The following is a 27,529-nucleotide window of genomic DNA, read 5'->3' as shown; positions in this document are numbered from 1 at the left end:
GAATACAGATTTGTGCAAGATCTAAGAGCCATCAATAAAGTGGTACTTCCACATTTCCCTTTAGTACCAAATCCTACCTCCATCTGGTCTAATACCTGCCAACTCCAAATACTATACTGTAACTGACCTCTGCAATGTGATCTTTTCTATTCCACTACTAAAGGCAGTTAGTATTTGTCTGCATTCACCTATGAGGGTCAGCAATATACACATGGCCTCTACCTCTGCCTCAGCATGTAAGATGGATACAATGGTCTTTCTTCAGGCTTTGACTGTGAAAGATCACACGGCTTTGATAGGCTACATCAGAAATGCCCTGACTCACAAACATGACACAGATGAAGACTTTTTTTTTTTTTTTAACTAATGACAGGTTATTGTACATAGTGGACAATGGATTATGCATCACTTGGAGCATCACTCGAAGATATTTATTCAACAAAGGCAAAATTTATTCAAAAAATGCAGATTCAAAACTGTCTGAATAACGAGACCCAGCAGAGTTCAGCTGCTAGTTATGGTCCTTCATCCACTGCTCAATCCACTGCACTATCTGCTCCAGATTGCGCTCCAGATCCTCAGGTGTGTTGCTCTGTAGTTGGTGAACAATATCCTCACTGTAGGCCTCCATGGCCTCCTCATAGATAGTCTGGAAGATCTCACACTCCACATTGTCTTGCAGCTTTTTTCCCTTGTAGCCCCTGTCAGTAAAACAGAAGACATTAAGACATGACTTTTTTTCCTAAAATGGTGAAGAAACGTGACAGCTAAAGTCATTATTGTTGTGGAAACTTAAAGGGGAACTACTGTGTACAACCTGGACATTATTTCTGGCTTAAAATATGATCGTTTACTCACCCATATCAGGGGTCGCGTTAACTGAATATTTTAGATAGATAGATAGATAGATAGATTTTATTTGTCACATGCACAGTTATACACAGTACAATGCACAGTGAAATGTATTGTTATACCTGCAGCCAGTAGTAAAAAAAATAAAAAAGTACTACACTAAACAGTAGTTTTCACACAAGGTAAGCAATATAAGTGTAATGTACACCGATAGAGAAATAAAATAAAATAAGAATAAAAGTATAGACTGAATAAAAATATAGTCTGGTAAACTTAGAGGGGGTAGTTGTATATGTACATAAATTTACAGTATTAGCAGCTACATGAATAAAGTGCAGTGATATTTAAGTCCAGTTAAGGCTCAGAGTTGAGCAGGCGGATGGCATGAGGATAAAAACTCTTCTTCAGCCTCTCAGTCTTTGTCCTCAGGCATCGGAAACGCCGACCTGATGGCAGTAGAGAGAAGAGAGAGTGTCCGGGGTGACTGGGCTGTTCCAGGATCTTTGTGGCCCTTAACCTGCAACGTTTGGTGTAAATGTCCTGCAGGTTGGGGAGGGGGGTTCTGATGGTCCGCTCCGCTGAACAGACCACCCTCTTGAGGGCCAGGAAGTCCTGCCTGGTACAATTTCCCATCCAGGTGGTGATGCTCCCACACAAGATGCTCTCGATGGTGCAGGTGTAAAAGTTTCTGAGCACCTTGAGAGGGAGCTTAAAGTCTCTGAGGCGTCTGAGGAGGTAGAGACGCTGTCTGGCCTTCTTCACGATGATGTTCAGATGGTGAGTCCATGACAGGTCCTGTGAGATGGTCACTCCCAGGTATCTGAAGCTGTCCACTCTTTCCACCTCAGAGCCACAGATAATGAGTGGATGGAAGTCCCTCTGCTGTTTCCTGCTGAAGTCCACAATCAGTTCCTTTGTTTTGCTGACGTTCAGCAGGAGGTGGTTCTCCCAGCACCAGTCCTCCAGGTGGGACACCTCCCTCCTGTAGGCTGTCTCGTCGTTGTGGGAGATTAGTCCTACAACAGCGGTGTCGTCAGCAAACTTGATGATGATGTTGGAGTCTGAAGTGGCCTCGCAGTCGTGTGAGTACAGCAGAGGGCTGAGCACACAGCCCTGGGGGGATCCAGTGTTGAGAGTCAGGGGGGCTGAAGTGTGGTGACCCACTCGGACCACCTGTGGTCTGCCGGTCAGGAAGCTGTAGATCCACCTGCACAGTAAGGAGTCCAGGCCCAGGTCATGCAGCTTAGCAGCCAGTCTGGAAGGGACTATGGTATTGAATGCTGAGCTGTAGTCAACAAACAGCACTCTCACATAGTTTCCCTTACCAGTGTCCACGTGGGAGAGGGTCTTGTGGAGGAGGAGGTTTATGGCGTCATCTGTAGATCTGTCCGGCCTGTATGCAAACTGTAGTGGATCCAGGGTGGCGGGCAGTGTGGAGGTGATGAATGTCTTGATAAGTCTCTCAAAACATTTCATCACCACAGATGTGAGGACTATGGGCCTGAAGTCATTGGAGCTGCTGGGGTGTGGTTTCTTTGGGACAGGGACTATTGTGGACTTCTTGAAGCAGGTTGGGATCACACACTGTCTGAGTGAGAGGTTGAATATCACTGTGTAAACAGAGGTGCCAGCTGATCAGCGCAGGTTTTGAGGACACGCCCACTAATCCTGTCTGGTCCAGATGCTTTCCTGGTGTTAACACTTTTAAACACCCTCCTCACGTCGCGCTCCGTCACAGTAAGTGTGTCCTCCCCTCCGGCTGGGAGCGCAGCAGCCATGACTGAAGAAATCTGAAGGCCATCTGTCATTTTGACAGATTGCATTTCACACCCCTGACCACTTGGTGGTGGGTGAGGTATTTAATGGGCTCTCGTCTCTAATCGCAGTTTGCATTCCAAACATCGCAGAACTTTTGTCAGTGCATGATTTCCCGGTACACCGATTACACTGACGCACACCTCAGAGCTCGGCTAACCATACAATATACACTGCCTGGCCAAAAAAAAAAGTCGCCACCTGGATTTAACAAACCAAAGAGGTATGAGACTCCTATTGGATATTTACTGCATGAGTGATTATCTTTCAGCTGACAACAAGTTATTTAACCCCAACTGATGCAATGAGTAGCTTCTCATTTCTTAAACAACCATGTCGTAAAAGATGTTAGTCTGTTTGAGAAGGGTTAAATGATTGTCATGCATCAAGCAGAGAAAACATCTAAGGAGATTGAAGAAACTACTAAAATAGGGTTAAGAACTGTCCAACGCATTATTAAAAACTGGAAGGATAGTGGGGAATCGACTTCGAGGTAGAAATGTGGTCAGAAAAAAGATCTGTGATCACTTAAATGTTTGGTGAAATCAAATCAAAGAAAAACAACAGTAGAACTTAGGGCTATGTAGTGAAAGTAAGAGCATTTCCACACGTACAACGCGAAGAGAACTCAAGCGATTGGGACTGAACAGCTGTGTAGCCTTAAGAAAACCACTAATCAGTGAGGCTTACTGGAAAAAAAAAAAGGCTTCAATTTGCTGGGGAGCATAAAGATTGGACTCTGGAGCAATGGAAGAAGGTCATGTGGTCTGATGAGTCCGGATTTACACTGTTCCAGAGTGATGAGCGCATAGGGTAAGAAGAGAAGCAGATGAAGTGATGCACCCATCATACCTAGAGCCTACTGTACAAGCCTGTACCTTCTATTTTGGCCATACAGTGTATATGTATATATATCTATGTCTATGCGGCTAATATCTACCAAAATGGAGGAATCGGATGAAAGCACATTGATAGAAGCCTTGATAACAGCAGAGTTTTGTACAACTTGCGACAACGCAAAAAACGGAACTAATGCGCGTGGCTCAACATTCTAGTCTGATCCTTTAGTGTGTTACACCATTGAAAACGGCGGTCAGTTTTGATACCATCCACCCAACAAGAGGCAGAGAAACAATAACAATATTGTAAGGTAAGACTTCTGGTCAAGAAATGTTGCTAGCTAACTTTATGAATTATAATAGCAGCCTGCCAGACCAGGCGTTAATGTCAGCTTGAGTTGATTGCATGCTTCTAGCTAACGTTAGTTGAACGTTACCACTAGTAGCCTATTGTAATAAATGTTATTTACATATTGGGTTGCTGAAGGGTTGCGTATAGGGTTACCAACTCCCTGAAAAATAAATAAGGGACACCTCATTGGCATCGCCGGCCGACCCGGTTGCCTTCACCCTTCCCAGCGTGGTGAATTATTTTAGCCCTTTTTTGTGTGTGTGTGAAACGATTTTTTAACTATGTGACTCAAACCTGAATTGAATTAAATTCATATTTTTGAGTGACATGAACTCATGAAAAACAAATTATTATTCAACAATTTATTTTTAATACAAAATAACAAAATTAACAGAATAAAATAAATATCTATAGCCTGTCCTGCTTAATTTAAAACTGTATAAATTTATATAAAACAACAGAAAGGAGAACATTCCTCTTGTAATAGTGCAATAATAAAAGTGCAAATAGAAAGTGTGATGAGAAGTTGTTTGTCTTCAGGTATCTTCTTCGCAAGCGACAGTACCTCGACCAATGAGATGAGAGGGATTCCCGCTGTCAGCTCATTGAAGACGGACTGGGAATAAGTTTACCGTAAAAGTTAATATAAAGCGCCCTGTTATTTATCAATTCCTCTGACATTTCAAACACTATTTTTGATTCTCACGGTAACACGGGAGAAAGTACGTCCCGTTTCAACTCAATACGGGACGCGTACTTTTGTTTCTAAATACGGGGCAATTACATTTTTTCAAGGGACGGTTGGCAACCCTAGTTCTGTATTTCTCTCCATTGCTTTTTGTCTATCATTTTTTTAGATATACAGTGGCTTGCAAAAGTATTCATAACCCTTGAACTTTTCCACATTTTGTCACATTACGACCACAAACAAATAGATTTTGTTGGAATTTTATGTGAAAGACCAACACAATGCGGTACACAATTGTGAAGTACAAAGAAAATTATACATGATTTTTTATTTTTTTTTTACAAATAAAAAACTGAAAAGTGCGGTGTGCAAAAGTATTCAGCCCCCCTGAGTCAATACTTTGCGGAACCGCCTTTTGCTGCAATTACAGCAGCAAGTCTTTTGAGGTATGTCTCTACCAGCCTTGCACATCTAGAGACTGCAAGTTTTGCCCATTATTCTTTGCAAAACACCTCAGTCAGCTCAGTCAGATTAGATGGAGAGCGTTTGTGATTGGCTGTTTTCAGATTTTGCTACAGATTCTCGATTCGACTTGGCTGCATCTCTGATCAATGCTCTCCTTGTTCAGCCTATAAGTTTAGGTGGACAGCTGTGTCTCGGTAGGTTTGCAGTTGTGCCATACTCTTTCCATTTCCGGGTGATGGATTGAACAGTGCTCTGTGAGATGTTCAAAGTTTGGGAAACCTTTTTTATAGCCTAACCCTGCTTTAAACTTCTCTGCAACTTTATCTCTGACCTGTCTGGTGTGTTCCTTGGACTTCATGATGCTGTTTGCTCCCCAATATTCTCTTAACAAACCTCTGAGGCCATCACAGAATAGCTGTATTTGTACGGGGATTAGATTACACACAGGTGGACTCTATTTAGTCATTAGGTCAACATTCGATCATTCAGCAATCATCAGGTGACGTCTGAAGCCAATTGGTTGAGAGAGAAAAGGGGGCTGAATACTTTTGCCCACCGCACTTTTCAGTTTTTTATTTGTGAAAAAATATTTAAATCATGTATAATTTTCTTTGTACTTCATAATTGTGTGCCACTCCGTGTCAGTCATTCTCATAAAATTCCAATAAAATTTATTCATGTTTGTGGTCATAATGTGACGAAATGTGGAAAAGTTCAAGGGGTATGAATACTTTTGCAAGCCACTGCATATATATGTAATTGATAATTACATATAACAAGAATAATAAGAATAAGAAAACCTTTATTTGTCCCACAATGGGGAAACTTAACCAAGGCTGCACCTAACAGTTATTGTGTACGTTCTTGCCTTTTACCTCAATGACGTTAAAGTAGTGCCTATACTTCCACCTTGAAAATGGCAACTTTACCTCTGAATGCTCCGAACTCGCAATTGCTGCAGACTATCTCTGATCGCTTGTGTGATACTGCTATGCGCACGTTTGTGTGTAAACAACACCCGCCCAACTGAACACTGTCCTGCCGCTGATTGGCTTACCATGAAATCTTACCCTACCTTAGCCAATCATCACTTATGCGGCTACCCCCCTACCTCAGAATCGGAAAAATATTCAGCCATGTTACAAAAAACTAGCAGTAGCAAATTACACGTAAACAAGTCACGCAGGGTGCGCACGGTGCTCAGAGATGATATCATCCAGGGCAGCGGTTAGTAGATCAAACTACAGACCCCGGATGATGATAACAGGTAACTCCAGACTCAATGGGGAATAGCACTAGAAATGAATGCGTTTTGCGGCAGTTAATGCATTATTTAAATCGTTTCGGTGCCCCAGTCACTCCCACTGTATGGATATACGTGGATTTAAATATCGGACTAACGACAAAAAATGACACCAAATTTATATGGGTGAGTAAACGATCGTATTTTATGCCAGAAATAAGGTCCAGGTTGTAAAAAAAACAGTAGGTCCCCTTTAAGCCTTCAGCTTCCTTCAATATTGAGATAGATTCAGGTGAAAAACACAGAAATTGAATGCATTCAATATCTTTTACGGTTTTATTGCAGGAAGAGAGAAGGTGAGAGATGGTGAGTGACTCAGAGCCTGCCGCGTATCTTGGCTTTTACAGAGAATTAGCAATACATATAGGTACATCTCAACAAAGGAATGGCAAGGTTCAGCAGTGCCATATATGGAGATGTTAATCAAGTCCTATTATCTTGTCTATCCTGACAGTCATGGCATGTGCATGGAAGCCATCACACATTCCAAGCGTACCCTTCTCTGTTCTTACAGAGCTAAACTTATCTAAAAGAGAATACAAAGGATATACGAAATTATACATGTCGTTGGTAAATTTCCATTACATTCTGGAGGAAAGACAATGGAATAGAAGTATCCAAGGTTGCTGAAGGTTACGGAGTCAAAATCTATCAAGTATGAGCATTACAAAACTTGTCATTTAGACATGCCTGCCTCCTGTATCTGAAAGTTTGTGGCTCAATCCCAACATCCACACTGCCTTTGAAATGTTAAGGAATTCTATAATCTTTTTCACACTCCTATTTTCAGTGACTCAAAGGTAACTGGACAAATTAATCTCATCATAATTAAAGTGTAAGTGTCATTTATTTTAATTGTCGAGAATGCTTTACATGCAATTACAGAGTGAAGTCTGGAACCCATGGACATCCTCAACGAATGGATTTCCTGCTTTGTGAGGTTGTGACAGGTCTTTAACTGCAACTGTCTTCAGTTCATGGGTCTGCCCATCTTCAGGAAGTGAAATGCATGACAAGTCAGGTTGAGATCATATATATATATATATATATATCATCGTTTAGTAGTTCTGACATGTTGCCAGTTTATAAGAGATGCACATTAGTGTGCTGTATTTGAGCTGACTGTGGGGAGCCAAACTGTGATCAGTAAGTATGCTGTCCTATTCAGCAAATAATCTAGCCATCGATTCATCATTTTCAACAGAACACAGAGTTGAGGTGTTGTAAGAATCAACCAGTTACAGTGAAATGAAACTGGGTACAGGTTCAACAGATGGTGCAAACCTTTTGGACTTCATAGTACAGATGCAAAATGACCAAAAACAAAGTAAAGTTATAGAAGGAAAAAAAAAACGTTTTTGACGTGGAATATTCTGTGGAGTCAGCTGAGCTCAAGCCAATCAAGCATATAGCTTCGAGACTGGAAGCAGGAGAAACCAAACTTTAAACTTCAATCTTGATAAACGGTTCCCAATATCGTACCTGATATCAACAGAACAAACTGTTACAACTCTACCCATTGACCAATGATAATCTTTGTCAACTTTGAATTTGTTTAACTCGTGGTAGACAAACTATTTCATTTGTTTATTAGTACTGTTCATTGTGTCTGAAGCAGTGAGCGCATAAAAGGCTATACTGAAGTTTACAACTCCTCACATGATGCTTTTATTATTGCTCAACACCCTGGGCATCCTGCCAGCTTTTATGTACTAATTTTTTTTGTATGTTTGTACACATATGTCTTAAAGTCGTTAATACTACTACTACTACTAATAATAATAGTATAAATAATAATAATAAGGCAACAGGTTGGAAAACCATTTCTTTATAGAGAAATGCCAATAACAGTGATGACTTTAGTATTTCTGACTGCTTCTCCATCTCTGCAATTTTGAATTGATTGTTCATTCATTCATCTTCTGTAACCGCTTATTCCTGTTAAGGGTCGCGGGGTCTGCTGGGGGGTATTCCATCAACGTAGCTAAGAATTGCCAGACTTAGGTGTAAGCTTGAAGCTTGACTAAGCTCCACTTCCCAATCTAGCTTCAAGTCGTTCCATCAAGTGAAATCAGCTGGCTCCACCTGACGCTTAGTCAAGCCTCACCTGTTAAGTCTCAACTTGTGCACGCCCACAGGGAAAATAAAAAGCCCATTATAGTCGAGTGCCGAACACTGTCAAAAATGCCGAAAAGCAAGGGAAAGCGCGCAGAAATATTCTCTGCAGCGGAGCAAACCCTCCTCATGGAGCTATATGAGGATTACAGCCATGTAATCCGAAAGAAGGGCAATACCGCGGCAAACAATAAAGCGAGGGATGTGGCGTGGCAGAATATTGCCGACAGGCTGAATGCGTAAGTGACAAAGAAAATTAAGTATTTCAGCATCATCATGTTATATAAATCCCCCATCAAAGGGACAAAATATATGTAGACAATCTACCAATTGATTTCTTGATGGTTTATGTTTTAAACTAATCAATTATGTGGACCTATTAATGCAACCAAATCCCTAAAATTAAAAGGAAAATCCCCAAAGAACAAAAAGACAGCCTTAATAAGTAACATTCATATGAACATAATTAAAATAGCATTATTGTTTCACTGCAATTTATGTGAAATTCTCCATATTTTATCATTTGGCAGCCCTAGTAGTAATGTTAGAAAGTGATATTCATCACATTTATCAACTGATTGTTATGCAAATCGATGGGATAGCTTTAATTTATTTCCTACATGGCCAATTGCTCTGTTTAATTGTATAGAATTTATATCATTTTCATTTAAGCCTGTCATTTTTACATGCTGTATTTGTGCTACTTCTGTATTTTGTCCCAGATGCTATATGTTGAATTGTCGTATTTTCATTTTATTTTATGTAAAGCACTTTGAATCACCTTGTGCTAAAATGTGCTATATAAAGTTGCCTTGCCTACATTTTTGGTAATGATAGGCTACATTTAATCAAAGTATTTTACATGACTGTCACAAACCTGCAATTGCATAGAATGTCTCCTTGATCCGCTGTGGGTCATGATGGCCAGGGAAGGTGATGTAGATATTAAGGAACAGCTTCAGGGCCAGGTAGACTGCTCTTACCTGTAATGTGTTTGCTCTGTGTCATGTTTAATGTATAAATATGAAAGATAACTATGGAAATTACTTTATTCAAATAAATATATTACGTCATTGCCATCCGTCTCTGTTTCCAATTAGTCATGGCCTATGACAATATGACATCATGGATGCCCCCATGTGATCATCTCAACTCCTTTGCATAATATGTGGCGATGCTGGAAATAATCACAAATGAATAGAGGACATATAATTGTTACCTCTCTGCAAACAGTTGCCTTACTTAACTTCTCAGCATCACCAACACTGTAGAGAAATGTACCGCTGGCAAAGAACCGCAGTGCAATACAGACTGACTGCACAGTGGTCAGAGACTGGCTGCGGCGAGTGACCCTCATAATGTCATTTTTTGGCTAATTTGTTTAATTTTATTAATTAATTTATTTGTGTCTTATTTTTTATTATATTTTATTTTCATGATAATGTTCTTTAATGTACTTATATATAATATATATATAATTATTAGTATAAATAATTTCTTTAATACGTTTTATTATATATTTTATGTTTTACATATTATTTTATCATTCCATGACAGTTGTGTGTCTCTGTTTCTGTCTATTGGACATTCTTTGATCATAAATGGTGCTAAGCTTCACTTTTAGCCTGCTACAGACCAGGTTTGCCCGGCAGGATAAGTTACCATGGTTACTTGGCTGGCATTCACATTAGCCACCTTGGTGGAACAGGGTTGAGGCTCAGATTGATGGAACGGAAACCTGAGCCACAGTTCTGGCTTAGCCATGGTTGAGGTTTAGCCGGAGTCATAGTTTCCATGGTTACTGAGTTGGGGCTAATCTCAGCCTCTTTGATGGAACCAAACTCTCACTCATATTAGCCAGACTTGGCCATTTAAGCTTGGCTTTGCCTTTAGCCTGCTTGATGGAATACCCCCCTGGAGCCTATCCCAGCTGTCATCGGGCAAGGGGCGGGGTACACCCTGGACAGGTCACTAGTCTATCGCAGGGCTAACACAGAGAGACAGACAACCATTCACACTCACATGCTAACCTAATGAGCATGTCTTTGGACAGTGGGAGGAAGGCGGAGTGGAATTGATTGTTTTGGATCAATAAAGAATCAGTAAGGTTAACTAAGGAGTTTTGTTGATATATCGTTGTATGCTGAAAATTCAATTTGGCAAACGTTTCAGTCGCTATTGTTTAAAGTGAAGCAGGAAGTATAAACAAAAATTAACCGACACGCAAAAAAGACGTTGTTACAGAGCCTGCTGCTGTGAGGTTGTACAACCAGCACCCAGTAGACCACACACTGGACAACAGCAAAGCTATCGTAACATCAGTAATATCTGTGCAATAAATTTTGTTTACATATATTTAATTTCTCTAATGTGCAACATAAATATGTACGACTTCCATTTAATTCAGTTATTCTAATGTTTTTTTGTTTTGTTTTTATCACCTGTATGCACTGTCCTTAAACTGTCTGCTAAAGAATTATCTAATACACAGTGACCAGTTATTTATTAGGTATTTATGTGGTTGAAATTCACGTATGCATGAAAATTAAGTGAGAGTTACCTGCCCTCTAGCCGTGTGTACAGATCGGTATTGCCAGTGCGAAGGACAAAGACAATGTGGAACCAGCGTTCAGGAAACAAGTCACAGCCATGATAGTCAACAATCATACCACCTTCTCTCATCTTTTCTTCCAGCTCATCCACCACCTGCAGGATGGCAAGAAAACACAAGATTTATTTCTGTCATACACTTAACTTAGTTTAAAGTTGGTTGGCAACATTTTCATAAAAACTCCTCATCTTACAAAAAGACTAAGCTGACCTGCAAGTTATATAATTGAGCCTATAGTTTATACAATTAAAAGGTAAATGTGTCTTGTGTTTTGGGTGTAAGGACAAAAGATAAAGAAATATCTTGACCCTCTGGCAGACGGCTGCGATCCATCGACTGTAGGACCACTCGCATGGCGAACAGTTTTTTTCCATCCGCAGTGCATCTGCTGAACAATGCCAAGCCCCCCCCCATGAACACATCAAACCCACTACCATCCCACAGTAAATGTTCTGGTGGAATATACATATATATACTGTGTATATATTTTTGTATTTTGTTGTATTTTTATATTTTATATATCTGAGAGCAAGTTTCTATATTTATTCTATAATATAGTTTCTATATTTTATTTTATTTTAGGCGTAACAACACCAAAGCAAATTCCTTGTATGTACGATCATGCTTGGCAATAAAGTCTTTTCTGATTCTGATTCTGATTCTGATTGACCTGTTTCAACATTTATTCTTTAATTTCTTTCTTGTCAGGACCATACCTACATAGAAGTGAAATATTTAGTTCATTGATTTTACTAGGGACTTCACTAGTGGTAAGCCTGGGTGGAAGGGTTGAGACATTAGTAATGTGATCATAGCAATATGAGTGAGGCAAGAGTACTTCATAGGCACTGAGTTGTTTCCATCTTTGTGCACTACAAATCAGAGAGGAATTTATCTTACCCTGTCCTCATCCAAAATAGGACAATGGTACTCCATATCATAGCCATCATAAAGTTGCCCTGGGGAGAGAGGATCAAAATCTTGATGAAGACTCAAAGTAGGGTCAGCCAGGGATGTGCGGTCAGGGGAGGAAGGTGAGGCAGTGCCTCACCTGTCATCAAGTAATGACAAGAAAAATATATTATACTATTGATATAATAAATTCTACTATTTGCTGAGGCAGGAGCGAGCTGAGCCTCCCCTCGAATTGCACAATCTTTCACAAATTGGGTTAGGGTCGTGTCTTATTGGGATCTTTTCTCTGTGTGAAAGCCAAAAGTGGAAGATTATATATCTAAATTAAAAAAAAATTCAAAATTAGACCTTCAGTCAAAACAACAAGTAGAAATGGATCAAATCAGAATATAAAGATTTAACAATTCAATATTACTACCGGCTATATAATATATTTGATTAAGATGAAATAATTCCATTTCTCTTGTTTGTTTCTCACACTGGGTACTCTCATGTTGAAAGAATATGAATGAACTGTGGAATTGCGGCGGCAAACACGCGGTCTGTAGATTGTACATTGTTCCTTTGTCCAAATACCTTACCTATATATGTGTAAAGAATGCTCATTTGAGATATGAAACTTAGTGTGGAATGGCGAATTCAAGTTATTCCATTGGGTTCATAACTGTAAATCTGTGCCATTGTAAACTGTATGCACCATTATTTAGGACCACCGATGTCCGATTGTCTGGTTTCTATATGTATTTTCTGTCAAAGTTGTTTTACCTTCCTGGGCCAAGTCTCCAATGTTAACATAGGTCAGCCCTGTATGCTTGGCCAGCTCCTTGCCCAGAGTAGTCTTTCCAACACCAGGGGTTCCTGCAAGAGAGGAGGTTGCAGGATTTATATTTGTTAAATTCCAACAAAATGATGAATGTGTATTTGGATAATTATTTTTAGCTATAGTGTATGTAGGAAAGGTGGGGGTGAGATATTTCCAAGACAGTGGGGCATGAAACCAGCTAATAAAATGAACAGTCCACCTACAGCTGAAGGACAAGGATTCTTCTTTTGATGACAGCAACATGCACATTTTAACCTCAGAAAAGACAGTCTGAAAGACCAGTACAAATAGCTATCTATGGCTGGAAAAGATGCACTTATTAGCCACTTAAAAGACAATCTTAACTTCTCTTCCCAAGAAGATTCATTTGAAATCCGGAGTTTCGGGTTGTTAAAGTACTACTAATTGTGAAAAAAAATAAAAAACAGGACACCATAGAGGTTAACCTGAAGAACGTCAATCTAATTTGTTGCACTTGTACAAGTACATTTTCAAATTAAAGCTGATATCAGGATCTACAAAGAATGAATGAGTTGCCTCTCATACTTCATCCACGCAAAGAATTTGGAAACCCGATCCAAAACACGCCCTGAATAATTAATACATAGAACCAGAGGGACACGCGCTCTTCTCTGCACTTTACTTTTAACTTTCTAGCTCGCTCTTCTCTTCGTTCCGGACTTAGTTACGCTTCTGTCTCTTTTAGTCTTCTTCTCTACGTATTTAGCCACGTTTAGTTAGTAACTTTGTTTTAAGAACAAATTGGATATTCTGCGGCAATTTCCAAGCTCCATTTGTTTCTCATCAGACCTTTTCCCTGACGTGCAATTTTTGTCGTGACTAAAATATTTTTTCTAGCTTTCTTCATTTTTTTTCTCTACGACCCGAAGTACTAATCAATAAAACCAACATCATTTATAATAGAGTTGCACGATACCCACGGTATACACGGTACCCCGCGGTGCCAAATCGTAACGGTTCCTACTATACTAGAAATTCTACACGACGGTTCTACCGTGGATTACTATACAGTGCTGCTTGAAAGTTTGTGAACCCTCCAGACATGGTCACTGTCTTTGTAAAAAACATTAAAATAACCTCATTAAACATATATCCAAATCCCAATTTGTAAAGAACACCTTCCAAATAATGGACACACACAAAAAAAGAGATATATTTTCACTGTTTAATTCAACAAAAGTGGTTTATTTCACAAAAACTGAAAATTTCACATGTGCAAAAGTATGTGAACCCTTGTATTAGTAGCTTGTGGCTCCTCCTTTTGCAGCCATTACTTCAACCAAACGTCTTCTGTAACCAGTAACTAGTCTCTCGCATCTGCTTACGGGGATTTTTGCCCATTCCTCCTTGCAGAACTCAGCCAGTTGAGAGAGGTTGGATGGACATCTGGCATGTACCAACTTCTTCAGGTCTCGCCACAACATTTCAATTGGATTAAGGTCTGGACTTTGACTGGGCCAATCCAGAGTACGAATCCTGTTTCTCTGAAGACATTCCTTTGTAGTTTTGCTGGAATGCTTTGGGTCATTGTCTTGTTCGGCCCAGCTTCAACTCCCTGACTGATGGCAGGAGATTCTGGTCAAGAATTTGTTGATATGCCAGAGAATTCATGGTTCCTTGGATGATATGGAGTCGTCCAGGTCCAGAAGCAGAAAAGCAGCCCCAGACCTTCACGTTTCCACCACCATGCTTCACTGTTGGGAGGAGGTTCTTTTCTTCATATGCAGTGTTGGCTTTTCTCCATAGTGATTTTGATTGTGACCAAATAATTCTATTTTGGACTCGTCTGTCCAGAGAATGGACTTCCAGAAGGCCTCTGGTTTGTCCAAGTGCTCTCTGGCAAAGTTGAAACGGGCAGCTTTGTTCTTTTTTGAGAGCAGAGGCTTCCTTCTAGCAACCCTCCCATAAATGCCATGGTTGCTCAATTTTCGTCTGATTGTAGACGAATGCACATTTGTCCCAGATGCTATCAGAGAGGTCTGCAACTCTCTAGAGGTGATGTGTGGGTTGGCCTTTACCTGATTTATTATTTTTCTGGTGCTTCTGGGTGATAGTTTTGATGGGCGTCCACTTCTAGGCAGAGTTGCTGTCATGTTGAAGGCCCTCCATTTGTAAATTATTTGTCTTACAGTGGATGGATGGAGCTGGAATCTTTTGGAGATGGTCTTGTAGCCGTCCCCAGACTGATGGGCTGTCACTACTCTCTTCTTCATGTCTTCTGATATCTCCTTTCCTCTCGGCATTGTTGATTTGTATGGGACCACAGTGGTTTGGTTGGTTTCCTCTCTCTTTTAATTAGTGCAGGCCAAACCCTTTCCCAAGGATGTCCCATTTCATTGGTCTGCTTAAATGATTAATTAAGCACCCAAATGTGTTTCACCTGAGTCTGTTACCTGCTTGACTTAACCAATGCAGCGGGGGGGTTCACTTACTTTTGCACATACACTAATTCCATTTTTCATGTAGTTTTTGGGCTACTTAAACAAGTCCCACTAAACAAGTACATGCAATTGATAAACATGTATCTGACATTTCATACATAAAAACTGGTGATGATAAAATTAGAAATTCATGGTAAAACAACAGAAACATCTAAACTGCTCAGGGGGTTCACATACTTTCAAGCAGCACTGTATACCGGTGCCAGTTTCCGCTACATAGCGGCCGGCTCTACTCTCCTCCCGGATTCTCAACGCATGCTACTCCCTTGTAAACAAACCCACATTGCAACTACTGCAACCGAACAACACAGCTGCTGAATGATTGGCTGTTTGCCTGTTACTGGTGACGTCAGGGGATATGATAGGTTGTTTCCGCACGCTGGGTCCGCCTGTCTGTTAGCTGACTGGTTGTTCGTGTGTTTATGCCGGCAAGATCCGGCATAAACACACGATTGTGGAACAGCCCCGATTGTGGAACAGCCTCCTGGAGAACCTCAGGGCCGCAGAGACTGTTGACATTTTTAAAAAGAGCCTCAAGACCCACCTTTTCAATCAGGCTTTTAACTGATTTCCTTTATTACCCTACCTTTTAATCAGATTTTTTATACGCTTTAACTACATGTCTTCATGTACAAGTTGAAAGCATTTTATCTATACTTTTCATTTTTACCCCATTTTAAAGTTTTAGTTTTCGGCCCTCAGATTTTAGCAGTTTTTAGTTCTTAGCTGTTCTTTTCAGACTTTTTATCATTTATTTTTTTTTTTTACTTTAATAATATGTTTTAACGACATGTTTTAATTTTACAAGCTGAAGGCATCTTATCTATATTGGTCATTTTTATCCTGTGTTACAGTTTTAGTCCCTCAGTTTTTAGCTCCAGTGTCTCCTCATGGGGGCCTACCGCACTGGGAGCTGCTCTGGTCTACTGACGGGGGTGCTGTCCTGTGGGCGGCTCTGGCCCTGGTGGCTGGGGGGCTCTGCACCTTGGTGTAGGGCCTCCTGTCTACCCGGGTTGGGACTGTCTCTCTATGGCGGCGCTGCCTATAGCCGTGGGCTGGAGGCCCTCTCGATGCGCTCGGCCCCCAAAGGTGGCTTTCTCCTTGCTCCAGGTCTCAGTGCCAGCCATGTCTCTCTCTAACGTGTACAGTGAGTGTGAGCCTTTGGGTGTGTGCATGTGTATGTGTTTCTACGTGTGGGGGTGTGGGTGGGTGTGTGTATGTGTGTGTGGGTGGGTGTGTGTCTCTGTGTATCTCTGTGTTTTTACGGGGGTGGGAGGGTTGGGTTTTGTCCTTAGTGTTTTTAGCCTGTGTTTTGTCTTTGCTGATTTTAGCCTCTGTGAGGCACTTTGTATTGCTTTTAGTATGAAAAGTGCCATATAAATTTGATTTGATTTGATTTGAAGAATGAACTCCATGAAGACAGCTCCGCTTCGATAGAAATTCGATTCAAAACAAACAACAAGCTAAAGTTCTGTCTCGCCCAGACGCGCGCACGGCTTACAGTCACAAACACGAGACAACACACTCACTACGGCAGAAGCACCGGGCCCGAGTGGCGAGTCTGCCGCGGCTTCGTTGTCATTGGCACGCCCGCCGATAGGGGGGGACAAACGGGTCTGCTGTCCCGGGCCCAGGGTAGAGGGGGGGGCCCAGAACTGGGCCCTCATTAAATTATGGAATAATTAAAAAATAATAATAATAAAATAGGCCTATTTGTGGAAAAAATATGTAATATTTGAGTTACATAAAAGCTTTTTATTTGTTTTCTTCCTAATTGTCCTTGAAATAGTGGTCAAGAACCCCCCCATCCCAACACAAAAATGGTTTGGCCACTGATCAAAATTTGATGTTGCCGTTTGATTTGAAGTTCAATACGTTCAAAATGTCCGGTCAGGACAAGTCCGGTGCTCAGAAAAGGAAAGAAAAGTGGTGACGGTGAAGCTGGGACTAGTAAAGTGAACGTAGAGCAAGGTTAGAAACAGAGCAGCCAACGTTTACCAGCCTTGTAAGGTAACCTAACAGGCTAGCTCTAATGTTAACGTCCATTAGCTTGTATAAAAGCCTGACACAACACGTTATCTTTGACAGAAACAGTTGAGTTTGGTAGCTCCATCAGAGAGGATGAGACAGAGAGGTGAGAGACCCAGCTGCAGTCAGGTGACACAGAGTGATGCGGGAGGGGCCCGAGGGGGGCAATCTAAGATTATCTCGTCCTGCGCCCAGGCAAGACTGTCAGCTGGCCTGGTCAGTGACACCATTAATTTTGCTCAACATTATAAGTAATTTATAAGTATTTATAACTTGTACAAATACATTGCAGTTCACAAAAATGATGATAATAAAAAAGGCCGCAGTATCGCGATAATACCCGGAACCGTGATACTTTGTCTGGTATAGTATCGTGGTTACTCATTTTGGTATCGTGACAACTCTAGTTTATAAGTTAGCCAGCGTAGTCAGCTGGGATATCAGAACAAGACCCAATCTCTTCTACGGATCAAGATGCCGGGAGGCTGTCGCCATAGCAACGAGCTGAGAAGACGTGACGATCCGGCTTCCTTTCACGAACATAAAGACATTGCAAAGTGTCATCTACGGTCTTCGACTGAACACCTACAACGCTCTCAAGCAAAGCTGGGTGTTGGAGTTGCAGACCAAGCAACAAGTACCTGTCTACCGGTCCCAGAGAGACCTGCATCAGCTTAGCCGTTTCGTCACCACCTCGTCACACCGGAGCACGCCGACGCTTCGCCATCACCTAAACTGTTGACTCTGAGAGCCCTGCACAAGATTTCCAATGTGCCTGGACTGTTGGCTTATGCACAAATGGCCAAATAAAGAACCTTGAACCGAGAATACTCCACGGAAAAGTAGGCTCAATCGCTCCAGCGGTTACCATCTTAAGAGTTATTGTCACTGTTTTGAAACTCCCTACGAACCTCTTTTCGAGAAGCTTGATTAGATTAGGTATCAAATCCATTCCCGTTAGTTTAAACCATAAAACATCTCCATCTGTCACCATCGCTCCGCAAATTAGTTATTTCAGGTCTTATCATATCCGTTTTATTTGATAACACACCTATAAGCCAGGGATCGCGTTAACCGAATATTTTCCGTCATTGAGCGTTTTTTTTTGAGACGGAAAAATCTGAAGGCCACCTGTCATTTTGACAGATTGCAATTCACACCCCTGACCACTTGGTGGCGAGTGACCTTATTAATTGACTCTTGTCTCTCATCGGAGTTTGCGTTCCAAACATCACGGAACTTTCGTCTGTGCATGATTTCCTGGTACACCGATTACACTGATGCACACGTCAGAGCTCGGCTAACTGTTGACCATTGACATACATATATATATGTGTGTGTGTGTGTGTGTGTGTGTGTGTTTATACAGCTAACGGCTACCAAAATGGAATTTGCATACCACCAAAGCACTTCAACCCTACGGTACCATCTAAGAGCTGTTTACGCTAGCAGTCCCGTTCTGAAACTTTTTTTTTTTTTTTTTTTTTTTACCATTTAAAGTCAATACTGTTCTGAAAAAAGTACTTAAAGTTAATGAAACTTTAATGCTATCGAATATGTCTTTATTATCGTTTAAAAAAATTAAAGTGACAGGTAAAAATAGATTATGACGGGATTTTTATGACCCTGTCAGTCAAAGTGACCGACAACAAAAAAGTCTAGCGGTGCTATATGCATATATTCTATTAGTCCCTCATTTATTCATAGTTGTCACTTCATTAAATAAATAAATATTCACACTTAAGAAGTTGTGACGTTGTTTTACGGCAGAGAATGAATGGTACAAATTGCGGAAAAGGATTCACGTCTTCAGATATGCCAATTACTTAATTGATAAATTGATTTAAATCGTGTTCTTCTATCCTACGATAAAAGGAAGTGGTGCCGTAACGAGACATTTAAAAGGTGTAGTATACGCTACAAGGGACAAAAATAGACACAACGGAAGAGAAAGTTTGGTCGGAGCCAAAACCCTAGATAAACCAATGTGCTTTTCTTACAGATCTACATAGTAGCTCTATATTAACTGTGAGATAACATAATTAGCGTTAGCACTGACAGTCGTTACATTTACCCATGAATGGAATCAGCAGCGCATTAGATATCACCATCTTTTAGCATGTACCAAAGACTTATTGGACCAAAGGTTTTTATTTATTTTTTTAAATAATCTTACATTACATATATATATATATATATATATATATATATATTAATATCTGCGCGGTGCTCTGTCGAGTTCAGCGTTGTAACTAAACGAGAAGCGAGTTATATCAGTAAAGTTTAATTTTCCCTAAAGATATAGCTCTCTTCGCCCAAAACCCAGATTTCCCATTTTCCCGATGACACTAAAAATCACCATGCATTTGTGGATCTGTGGATCTGAGCAGTGTGAAAATAGTCTCAAAACTCTGAGCCTGATCTGTCCGTATCTGCCTATGCGTAGGCTTAGGCACTCGTAAGCGCAGGAAGTCTTTTGATGGTAAATGGTAAATGGCCTTGCTTTTATATAGCGCTTTTCTACCTATTGGTACTCAAAGCGCTTTACAATCATAGACACATCTACCCATTCGTTCACACAAACACACACACACATTCACACACCAGTGCCACGCACTGGGAGCAACTGGGGGTTCAGTGTCTTGCTCAAGGACACTTCGGCATGTGGCACATTCCGGGGATCGAACCGCTAACCCTCTGGTTCGTGGACAACCCGCTCTACCTACTGAGCCACAGTAGCTGATTCTTTTGATAACGAAAAGAATCAGCTTTGTGATCTGATTTGTTAATTTGCAATACAATCACACACGTTCAGCTAGCTCAGTACGCATTTGTGACCCCCAAAATTCACACACACACAAATTGTTGTGCGCACACACAAATTGTTGTGCGCACACACAAATCGTTGTACGCACACACAAATCGTTGTACGCATTTGTGAATGTCATGTTTCACGTTTGGATCATGGAACACACATTTGTGACCATTTTGAGACTAATTTCACTCCATACTAGGCTGCTGGGGGATGATGGGCTGAATACTTGTCCTCTACTCTCTTCTACCAAGCACATATCTGCCAACGTCTTTTCTAAGATGTCAACATCTTCAGTCTACAAGGCCTGCAGTAATCCACTCCTCTGCATCAGTTTAACAGTGGGAACTTACACATCATCCAAGCCTTTTTAAGTAGTGCTGAACGATTTGGAAAAATAATCTAATTGCGATTTTTTTCCCCCCAATATTGCGATTGTGATTTAATATGCAACGTTTTTATTTATATTTTTATTTTATTCTCTTTTTTTCCCAACATAATGAATGATTTAAATTAAAAATTAACACGATATTAGATACATTCAGTATAAAATGTTCTTTCCCATAGGCTGGGCCTATTTTAATTAAATTAAAAGATGTATGACTTGAAATAAATGACATTTTTATTTAACTGCTCATTACAGAAACATCTGTGGCTTTGCCAACGTGCATTTAAAGGGGAACTACTGTTTTTTTACAACCTGGACCGTATTTCTAGCATAAAATACCATCATTTACTCATCAATATCACTTTTTTTTGTCAATTTCCCTGCGGGAAACTCCCAAAGGGATCAATAAAGTTGTCTATCTATCTATCTTTTGTTTCATTTGCACTTGTTCGGGAGATAATTAGATCAGCGTATATCCATATAGGGGGAGTGGTCAGGGCATCGAAACACAGCCTCTAAATTACGAATTGTCTGCAGTGAAACTCGTTCATTCTGCCAATACTTTATCGTACGCTAGTGCTATTCCCCGAAGTCCAGAGTTACCTGTTAACATCATGTTTTCTTATATTATTATGAGATCTACATTTGTACAATTTGAGTATGTTACTATTTTATAATTTTTTATCGTGTTAATAATAATAACAAAATAAGAAAAATAATTTGTAAACTGTTGCAAATTTCAAAAAAGTTGCTCTAAAAAAAAACAAACATCATGTCTTCTGACCTGGATGATGTCATTTCTGGGCAGCGCACGAACCCGCTACGGTCGGCTTGTTTACCTGTAATTTGCTACTGCTATGGTTCGTCCACAACCTCAGAGTCGGACAAATATTCAGCCATGTTGCAAAAAAATAGAAGTTAGCAAATTGCCGGTAAACAAGCCGACCATCGCGGGTGTGCACGCCACTCAGAGACATCGTCCAGGTCAGAAGACATTGTCCGCATCGCTCGCGTCACGTGACCAGAAAATCGTATTTTATCATATCGCAATATTATCGCAAATGCAATTAATCGTTCAGCCCTATTTTTAAGTATTTATTTAGATTGACACATACATACATACACACACACACACACTACCGGTCAAAAGTTTTAGAACACCATAATTTTTCCAGTTATTTATTGCAATTCAAGTAGTGCAAGTCCAATGAATAGCTTGGTACAAAGGCCAGCCAGAGGTTAAAAAAAGGTATGGTTACCTAAAACTAAAAAATAATGTACATTTCAGAATTATACAAAAAGGCCTCTTTCAGGGAACACGAAGTGGGTTAACAATTTAAAGCTGTTCTGCAGCAATGAAGGTTGAATCAGCCTTGAAAGCTGGTGCTACTAATTCCTACAGGTGTTCCAACTTTTCTTGGTTACTTACAACCCCCTCTGTCTGCATAAAAGCAGTGTTGGAACACACTGTGGTACCAGACCCTCATGAGCATCAGGTGAACAGTACTGTACTGCAGAAAGTAGTGTGTTGCTACAAATATGGCAAGAAAAAGGCAATTAACAATGGAAGAGAGACAGACCATCATAACACTTAAAAATGTAGATCTTTCCTCCAGGGAAATTGCAAAGAAAGTCAAGGTGTCAGTGAGTACAGTTTTCTTCACCATCAAAGGGCACTCAGAAACTGGGGGAAACTCTGACAGGAAGAGGTCTGGCAGACCCAAAGCCACATCTGAATCAGAGGACAAGTTTCTGAGAGTTAATAGCTTGCATGATAGGTGGCTCACAGGACAACAGCTTCAAGCACAGCTTAATAGTGGTCGTAGTAAGCAAGTCTCAGTGTCAACTGTGAAGAGAAGACTTCGAGCTGCAGGTTTGACAGGACGAGTTGCAGCAAGAAAGCCATTGCTAAGATGTCAGAATAAGACAAAGAGGCTTGCCTGGGCCATGGAACACCGCCACTGGACTGCTGAAGACTGGAAGAAGGTATTACGGACTGACGAATCAAAATTTCAAATCTTCGGTTCATCACACAGGATCTTTGTACGCCGTCGAGTAGGCGAGAGGATGGTTCCACAGCAGGGGTCGTGTTAACCGAATATTTTCCGTCGTTCTGTCATTTTGACTGACAGGGTCATAAAAATCCCATCATACTCTATTTTTACCTGTCACTTTAATTTTTTAAAATGATAATAATGCAATTCAATAGCATTAATTTTCTAGAATAATAGTTAGTAGGTTCAATGCGACAATCTGTAACTTTGTTGTTTTGAGACACAAAAAAGATCAATTTGGGAATAGCCATTATGCACTTTTGAAAAAAAGTTGAAGTCCCTGCCCCTAGGGTGCTTTACGCGCCATATGTCTGCGAGTCCAAGCTCCTCCATCATACTGTTTAATGCTTTAGCTTTTTGGGTTCTAAGGCTTTGTTCATATGGGCGTTTATTTTTTGATTCACCACACAATTGAAATCTCCTCCCACTATAATGATTCCCTTTGCATGTTCAGCTAAAAGTGCAGCAATTTCTTTAAAGAACCCTGGATCATTCGGCGCATAAAGGTTCAAAATTGTTATACGGACATTCCTAATTGTACCTACAACCATGATATGGCGTCCCTTTTTATCCACATGCACTGTTTCTGGAACTAAACCTAAGGACCTGTGGCACAAAATTGCTACCTCTTTTCTTGCCACTTTCGTAGGATGCACTAAAAACCTGCCCCACCCACGCCCTTCTCAATTTCTTATGTTCCTTCACATTCAAATGAGTCTCCTGTAGAAACTCTACAGAGCAATTCAACCTTCTCAACTGATTAATAATTTTTGTCCTCTTTATGGGGTGATTAATTCCATTTATGTTATAGCTGACAAAGTTTAATGTGTTCATACTCTAATATTGTTTAATTAGGAATCGAGCTTGTATATCCCTCATGTTTTAGCTTGTACCTTGACTTACTGTTTTGCCATGTATAAATTAAAACTCTCTTAGTATCCACATGCCTGCCGAAAAACATTTAACATTAGAAACAAATATACAACGTAAAATGTTCAAACCGTGCAATGAACAACACTGAACTTCCAATTGCCCGGTAGATTGCCTCAAAAATAGAAAAAAAAACAATCTTTTCATTACAAAATAAAAGTCCAGAAGCATTCCACCCCTGTTCTGAATTGGGCAGAGAGCTGCAACTCTCCGGGAGATACACACAAAGTGCAATCGCAAAGAGCCACCAGGGTATCCCTGGATGAAAAACTCGTTGCCTTATCAGCAATACTCTCGCCAGAGTATGCATAATACATCCCTCAACCCCTCCAGACCCCCCCCCCCCAAAAAAAATCACGTATTTTTCAGTCTATAGCCATTTTCTACTGTCTGCATATTATTTCTTATCGTCTGACGAATGATGATGCAACTGTTCCCTCACCGCTGTACAGTCTTTATACTCGACATCCCTAACATTACTCACGACCTCCCGGTTAGCTTATGCTGCTCCGTTGTCTCCGTGGATGAAAGCTCTGACATCTGCGAGGTTGTCAGCTGTTTGTTTTTCTTCCGTCTCTCCCGGGTTGACCACCCGTGCTGCGTCAGTTCACTCTCCAGTACGTCCCGCTCCTCCACCTCCACCTCAACGCCAAGTTCCTTCAGTGTTGACTCTAGCAGCGAGGGAAACACTTTCACTCCCGTTTCGAGAAAAAGTTTCAATTGCGCCGGGTAGGGTGAATTGGCTCTGATGTTTTTCTCTTTAAGCTTTTTTATCACCTCCCGTATCAGCTTTCTTTTTCTTTGCAAGTCGGGCGAGTAATCCTGGTCAAAGTACACTCTCTGGCCCTGGAACTGAATGTCTCGTTGTTTCCACGCCTGCTGCAGCACTGTTTGTTTCACGCTGAAATCTAAAAAACGAACAATAATGGATCTCGGAGAGGTGCTGTTGCATCCTGTGGTTTCGACGCGAGGGCTCTGTGCGCTCTCTCAAGCTTGATATCCACTCCTTGCAAGTCCAACGCCGAGCGAAAAAAGTCCGTTATGAACGCCAACATGTCACTCTTCTCCGCGCCCTCTCTTATCCTGTACAGCCTGACATTGTTGCGCCGTGTCCTATTTTCCATGTCATCACATTTAGCTGCCAGGCTGGCTTCTCTTCACAGCAAATAGCCCACAACTCTTTCTTGCCGCATGCTTCGGTCCTCTGCAGCACTCACCCTGTTCTCCGCCTCGGTTACCCTCTCATCTAGCTTCTCCACCTGTTGCTTAATTTCGCCCACGGATGCTTCCAGTCTGTTTAATGTAAATTTGGTATCCCGGAAAGACTCTCCGTTCTCCTGTCGGAGCTTCCTTAACTCTGCTAATATCTCTGACACACAGCTTGGTTCACCGTCATTAGCTCCATGTGGCGATGTAGCCGCTAACGTTAGCTGCTTCTGGCCGGTCTTCATTTCGTTTTGTTTAGCTGTTTTAGCGTCTCTCCTACTTGACTTCTGGGGACCGCTCATTGTAGTGGAACGTTCGCTCTTGTGTTCATTCGTCGGTTTTATCTCCGTTTTAGGCTATTTTTGTTGCGGGTCTGGAGGAGCTGAGTTTTCCTGCGGCTGCCTACGCCATGTCGTAATAGCATTCATTTTCATTGAAATTTCATTAACTTTAAGTACTCTTTCAGTATTCGCTTTAAATGGTAGGGGAAAAAAAAGTTCGGGCTGCCGACACGTCTTGTCCGTACTCGGACCGGGACTGCTAGTGCTAACAGCTCTCAGACGGTACCGTAGATTTGAAGTGCTTCTGTGGTATGCAAACTCTTTCAATTTGCACAAAAACTCATCAGTCCTAGCAACATGCTTTCATCCAATTCCTCCATTTTGGTAGCCGTTAGCCGCATAGACATAGACATATATTCGTCTATGGTTAGGCGAGCTATGACGTGTGTATCAGTGTAATCTGTGTACCAGGAAATCGTGCACTGATAAAAGTTCCGCAATGTTTGGAATGCAAACTGCGATTAAAGACAAGAGCCAATAATAATAATAATGTCACTCGCCACTAAGTGGTCAGGGGTATGAATTGCAATCTGTCAAAATGACAGATGGCCTTCAGATTTTTCCGTCACAGTTTTAAAAAAGAAACGGTCAATGACGGAAAATACTCGGTTAACGCAACCCCTGGTAATATGTAGGGAGTGCCATAAACAAGTTACAGCCAGGGGTGAAAGCACTACAAACCTTTTTCACCACCTAAAACAGTGGCACAAACTGCACTACGAAGTGTGTGTGTGTGAAACTGCGCGCTGCAGAAGCCCCAGTCACAAGCCATCCACAACCCAAAAAAGCTCCATATCGGGATATATATTGTATATCGATATTCAGCCTAAATATATCGGGATATGACTTTTGGTCCATATCGCCCAGCCCTAGTTGTGAGACCATGGCAGAATAAATTAAACCCTAGCTGTCTGCCATAGTGTTAATGTATGGGAAACCATGGATGTAATTCAAATCAGTCTAATGTGATTCCTTTAATCCTGATCTAACAGGGCTTTTGTATTCAATTGGAAGATAGGCGGCTGTGGCTCAGTTGGTAGAGCGGGTTATCTGCAAAGCATCATCTATCATATATGCTGAAGTGTCCTTGAGCAAAACACTGTGTGTAAATGTGAGTAAGGGAATAGGTGGATATGTCACTGTGACTGTAAGTGCTTTGTAAAATACAGTGTTGTGGGTAACGTGTTACTCTAATTACTTTTTTCGTGTAACGTAACACGTTAGTTTCGTGCGTTAAGCAATCAGCAGCCTACCTTCGTTATTTTTTTTAAAAAGTAATCCGTTGCTTTAAGAATTTCTCCAGATAAGGAAAGAAAAATTCTGACTGCAGCCTGCTTTTTGTCAGACTGTACTGTGCCACCTGCGGATGTGTCAGTGGAGGCGCAGCGCTGTGATGATGCGTCTGTGCCCTGCTGACCTACGTTACCTCTGTGTTAAAAAAAACATCTTGTATCCAAACACCACTCTATTACCCTGGTAGCAAGTGGCATATTGCTGACTGTCTTTCCTGTTATTGTTATTGTTATCCTGCAGAGTTAATTTGGTTGGATGACTGACCTTATTCATTGTCAGGACTTCTCGGTGCATTTAAAAGGAGGCTGTGTGTCCGTGTCAGTTCAGTTGCAGCATGTGCGAGGCGCTGCAAACGGCTTTTAATTTTTGGTAACGCATGAGTACTCTAACGCGTTACTTTTATTCATAGGTGGCGCTGTAACGTAACAGATTACTTTTAATTGATGGTAATGTTGTAACCTAATTAACTACTTTCCAAAGTAACTATACCCAAAAATAAAGCCTATTTACCATTTATTAAAGGGAACACCCAAAATGTAAGATTTTTATGATGTTTTTATTTTGAAATCCCACAGCAGAATGGCCGGGTATTTCCTGGGTGGCATCCTGATGAGGTATGCTATTAATCTTCTGTAGAAACAGGGAGTTTCAGTTCATTTTTATATTTTTCTTAAATATTATTGACTCATTTGAAACAGACCTAGATTCTCCCTTTACCGGCTGACAGAGTGAATGAATTAATTACTTTCAGCGAACGTTGCTTTTATTTTGAAGGGCTGTTCTTGCATGCGTTTACCGTAATGCATCGGATAAGAATATAGTGCAAAACAAAGAAGAGGCTGGCTTTAACTCAGTGACATGTATCACAAAAACCATCAGTCACTTTCAAAACTAACAGGACTATTCTAACACACGGGCGGTTTATGATGAAAATAGGCATATTGAATATACACCTGAATTTAGCATACAGACGTGCAGTAGAAATACGTCACCTGTTAGAAGAATGTTTGGTCGCTTCATCTTCGTAGCTTGGAAGAAGCCGACACGTGTCTTAATGAACGATCACATGAAAGACAGAAGTGTCGTGTAATGTATTCGTGTCGTTTAGACAGAGTTTTTAATTTCTACACCAACGTTGATAAAAATAAAAGTAAAATAGCAAGATGACAAGATGGAGGACCTACATAACCAAATGCTTACTAACATGCTTCATCAGGCTGCCGTGAACTGAGAGGAT

The 27,529-nt window shown here is 40.9% G+C and overlaps 1 protein-coding gene across 1 annotated transcript; it reads right to left on the bottom strand.

Annotated features, from left to right (window-relative positions):
• Positions 1-409: 409 nt before the first annotated feature.
• ak6 (adenylate kinase 6) lies at positions 410-27,486 on the bottom strand. The gene is made up of 5 exons (XM_084551282.1): positions 27,285-27,486; positions 12,721-12,813; positions 11,941-11,999; positions 10,990-11,135; positions 410-701 (listed from the first exon to the last, which is right to left on the bottom strand). Exons 1-5 carry the CDS (start codon positions 27,310-27,312, stop codon positions 512-514), a joined length of 516 nt encoding a protein of 171 aa, XP_084407408.1. The 5' UTR covers positions 27,313-27,486; the 3' UTR covers positions 410-511.
• Between the last annotated feature and the right edge of the window lie 43 nt (positions 27,487-27,529).

The sequence above is a fragment of the Chelon labrosus genome (genome assembly GCF_963514085.1).
Source record: "Chelon labrosus genome assembly, chromosome: 9".
In the NCBI taxonomy this organism is placed as follows: Eukaryota; Metazoa; Chordata; class Actinopteri; order Mugiliformes; family Mugilidae; genus Chelon; species Chelon labrosus.
Note: the sequence above shows the minus strand (reverse complement) of the source record. Positions and strands in the feature narration are given on the sequence as shown.

Excerpts from the sequence above, each read along its gene's own strand:
- ak6 (XM_084551282.1), bottom strand. The coding sequence starts at position 27,312 with ATGAAGCGACCAAACATTCTTCTAACAG. Across the intron at positions 12,814-27,284 it reads ACCAAACATTCTTCTAACAG|GAACCCCTGGTGTTGGAAAG; the intron begins GTGACGTATTTC and ends CCTCTCTTGCAG. Across the intron at positions 702-10,989 it reads TACACACGGCTAGAGGGCAG|GGGCTACAAGGGAAAAAAGC; the intron begins GTAACTCTCACT and ends TTTTACTGACAG.